Source organism: Cyprinodon variegatus, unplaced genomic scaffold (genome assembly GCF_000732505.1).
Source record: "Cyprinodon variegatus isolate N-32 unplaced genomic scaffold, C_variegatus-1.0 Scaffold24, whole genome shotgun sequence".
NCBI classification, from domain to species: domain Eukaryota; kingdom Metazoa; phylum Chordata; class Actinopteri; order Cyprinodontiformes; family Cyprinodontidae; genus Cyprinodon; species Cyprinodon variegatus.
Genome location: NW_015150477.1, coordinates 1,743,072 through 1,745,380, shown reverse-complemented (window position 1 = coordinate 1,745,380; position 2,309 = coordinate 1,743,072). Strand labels below are relative to the sequence as shown.

At 60.0% G+C, this 2,309-nt stretch overlaps 1 protein-coding gene across 1 annotated transcript in view; it reads right to left on the bottom strand.

The window, feature by feature from the left end:
- Positions 1-2,268, bottom strand: part of LOC107097119 (serine/threonine-protein kinase NLK2-like) — a 7,665-nt gene extending 5,397 nt beyond the window's left edge. Inside the window, exons 1-5 of the mRNA XM_015394137.1 lie at positions 1,976-2,268; positions 624-1,025; positions 427-556; positions 299-354; positions 112-218 (exon numbers count right to left, since the gene is read on the bottom strand). Of these exons, the coding sequence (XP_015249623.1) occupies positions 112-218; positions 299-354; positions 427-556; positions 624-913 (583 nt within the window). The 5' untranslated portion in view covers positions 914-1,025; positions 1,976-2,268. The remainder of the gene's footprint in view (positions 1-111; positions 219-298; positions 355-426; positions 557-623; positions 1,026-1,975) is intronic.
- Positions 2,269-2,309: the final 41 nt, after the last annotated feature.

The window sequence follows — 2,309 nt, the reverse complement described above, 5'->3', positions numbered from 1 at the left end:
GTGGAGGATCCCGGCCGAGTGAAGGTACTTCAGACCTGGACGGAACACGGGCTGGTTAGAACCGCACCAGAACCGGACCCTGGAGGGTCTGGATCAGAACCGGACTCTGACCTCGGAGGATCTGGTAGAGGAAGACCTTGATGTGGTCTGTGGTGAGCGGCTGAGGAGACACGATGACCTTGTGGAGGTCGCTCTGCATCAGCTCCGTGATCACGTATCTGCGGGTCAGCGGTTAAAGAACCCAATCAGAACCGGGTCGGTTCTACCAGGATGGAACAGGTCAGAAACCAAAGGATACATCTCCTCGAAGCAGTCGATCTGCGGAGGCTGGAGGATGTCCAGAGCCGACAGGACCTGCAGAGAGAAGGCGGAGCATTATGATGGGTTCCAGCCGGAACCTGAACCAGAACCAGAACCGGGCCTTACATTGTCGTGCTTGAAGAAGCAGAGCATCCTCAGCTCCCTGAAGACCCGCTTACAGGAGACCAGGTTCTGGAAGACATTGGGCATCTTCTTCAGCGCCACCTTGCGGCCGTCACGCGGGTCAGTTACCGACCTGAGGAGGACTCGAGGATCAGAACTGGACCAGAACCTTCACAGCCTCCTAGCGTTCTAAACCTTACCAGACCACTCCAAAGGCTCCGTATCCGATGGGGCGGTCCGGTTCCATCTCCGCCGGGCTCGGCACCTCGCTGGCCGGGTTGCTGTAGGGCTGAGGAACTGCTGCGCCACCGCCTCCGCCCCCCAGGGCCGTGGGGTGACGGGGGGTCCCGGCCGGGGCGCTGGGTCCGGTCAGGCAGGGCGTGGCGCCGAGGCCCGTGGAGGGGGCGCCGCAGAAGAACTTGTGGCCCAGATCGGAGCCCGGAAACAGATCCCCGCAGACGGTCTGCCGGCCGGCGCCGTGGAACGCCATCGAAACGACGAACAGTCCAGGGAGCGGGAACGGAACCGAGCTGCTGATGCTGGACCGGATCAGAACCACAGGAGGAACCGGTGCCGCTCGCTCAGCATGACCCGATGGCTCCCTGCAGGCAGACGGAAACCACACAGACCTTCAGACGGACTACCAGAACCAGGACGGTACCGGAACCAGGACGGTACCGGATCGACGATACCAGATCCAGGACGATACCGGAACCAGGACGGTACCAGAACCAGGAGGGTACCGGATCCAGGGCCGGACCAGCTTGGTTATGGGAGCTTTTCCGGGCCTGCTGGTCTCAGGTGGTCTCTGACCCGCTGACCAGAATCGATGTGGACCGGCGGCCATTTTAGGCGCCATCTTTCACAAGTTCTCTAAACAGCAGGAAAAACACTTCCAGAACCAGAACTCTGGACTTTTGAACCTTCATGATCTTCTGGCTCCGTCTGATGACGTCAGAGGACTGGCTGGTCCAGCAGCAGGTTCTCCTCCTGCTGCTGGACCAGCCAGTCCTGTAGAACCGAACCGATCAGAGGTCCAGATCATCCTGCTCCTCAGAGACCCTCACCTGGACCCTGGTGGTTCTGGAGGACCGGACCTGGACCCTCCGGGTCTGATGGGTCTCAGGTCTCCAGACGTGGATCCGGACCCAGTCTGGGTCTAAAGATCTGCTGATTGGACCGGATCAGAAGGTCCTCCGGAACCACGGAGGTCCAACCAAACCGGACCGGAATCCGGATCGGTTCTGCGCTCCCGGTCCGAACCATAACCCGAAGGCTCCAGGAACCTTTGTCCGCTCCAGGCTGCTGCTCCGACCGGCTAACGCGGACAGAGAGAAGCGGGTTTAATCCTAGTCTCCAGGTTCTAGCAGCCAGGAAGCAGATTATAATCTGGAAGGTTCCTTTAGATGCTCGTTAGCTCCGCGGCTAACCAGCTGTTCAGGGGACTAGTTAACCCATCCCAGGCTGTGACCCACATAACCATCCGCGGCGACCTACTTCACATTAAACCCAAAAGAACCAGAACCAAACCAGAACCAGAACAAGAACCGACCTGACTGCTGTGAACGGCTGATGACATAGCAGATAATCCGACCTCTGGGGGCTGCAGAGCGGCGTAGAGGCTCCGCTGCTACGGGAGCTAACCGCTGCTAACTGCTGCTAACTGCTAACTGTCCGCCATGGCGGAGGAGGCTCAGCCTGCAGCCTGGAGGAGGAAGTCATCCAGCGGGGGCTCAGGGTTCGGGCTTCCCTTCAGACCGGCCCAAATCTGAGATGTTTGTCCCACTTCAGCTGCAGCTTCAGCCGCTGCTAGCTGGTTAGCCGCTAGGAGGAGGAGCCGGTGGGGGAGGGGCGGCGCTTAGCCGCGCTGTAAACAAGGGTGGGGG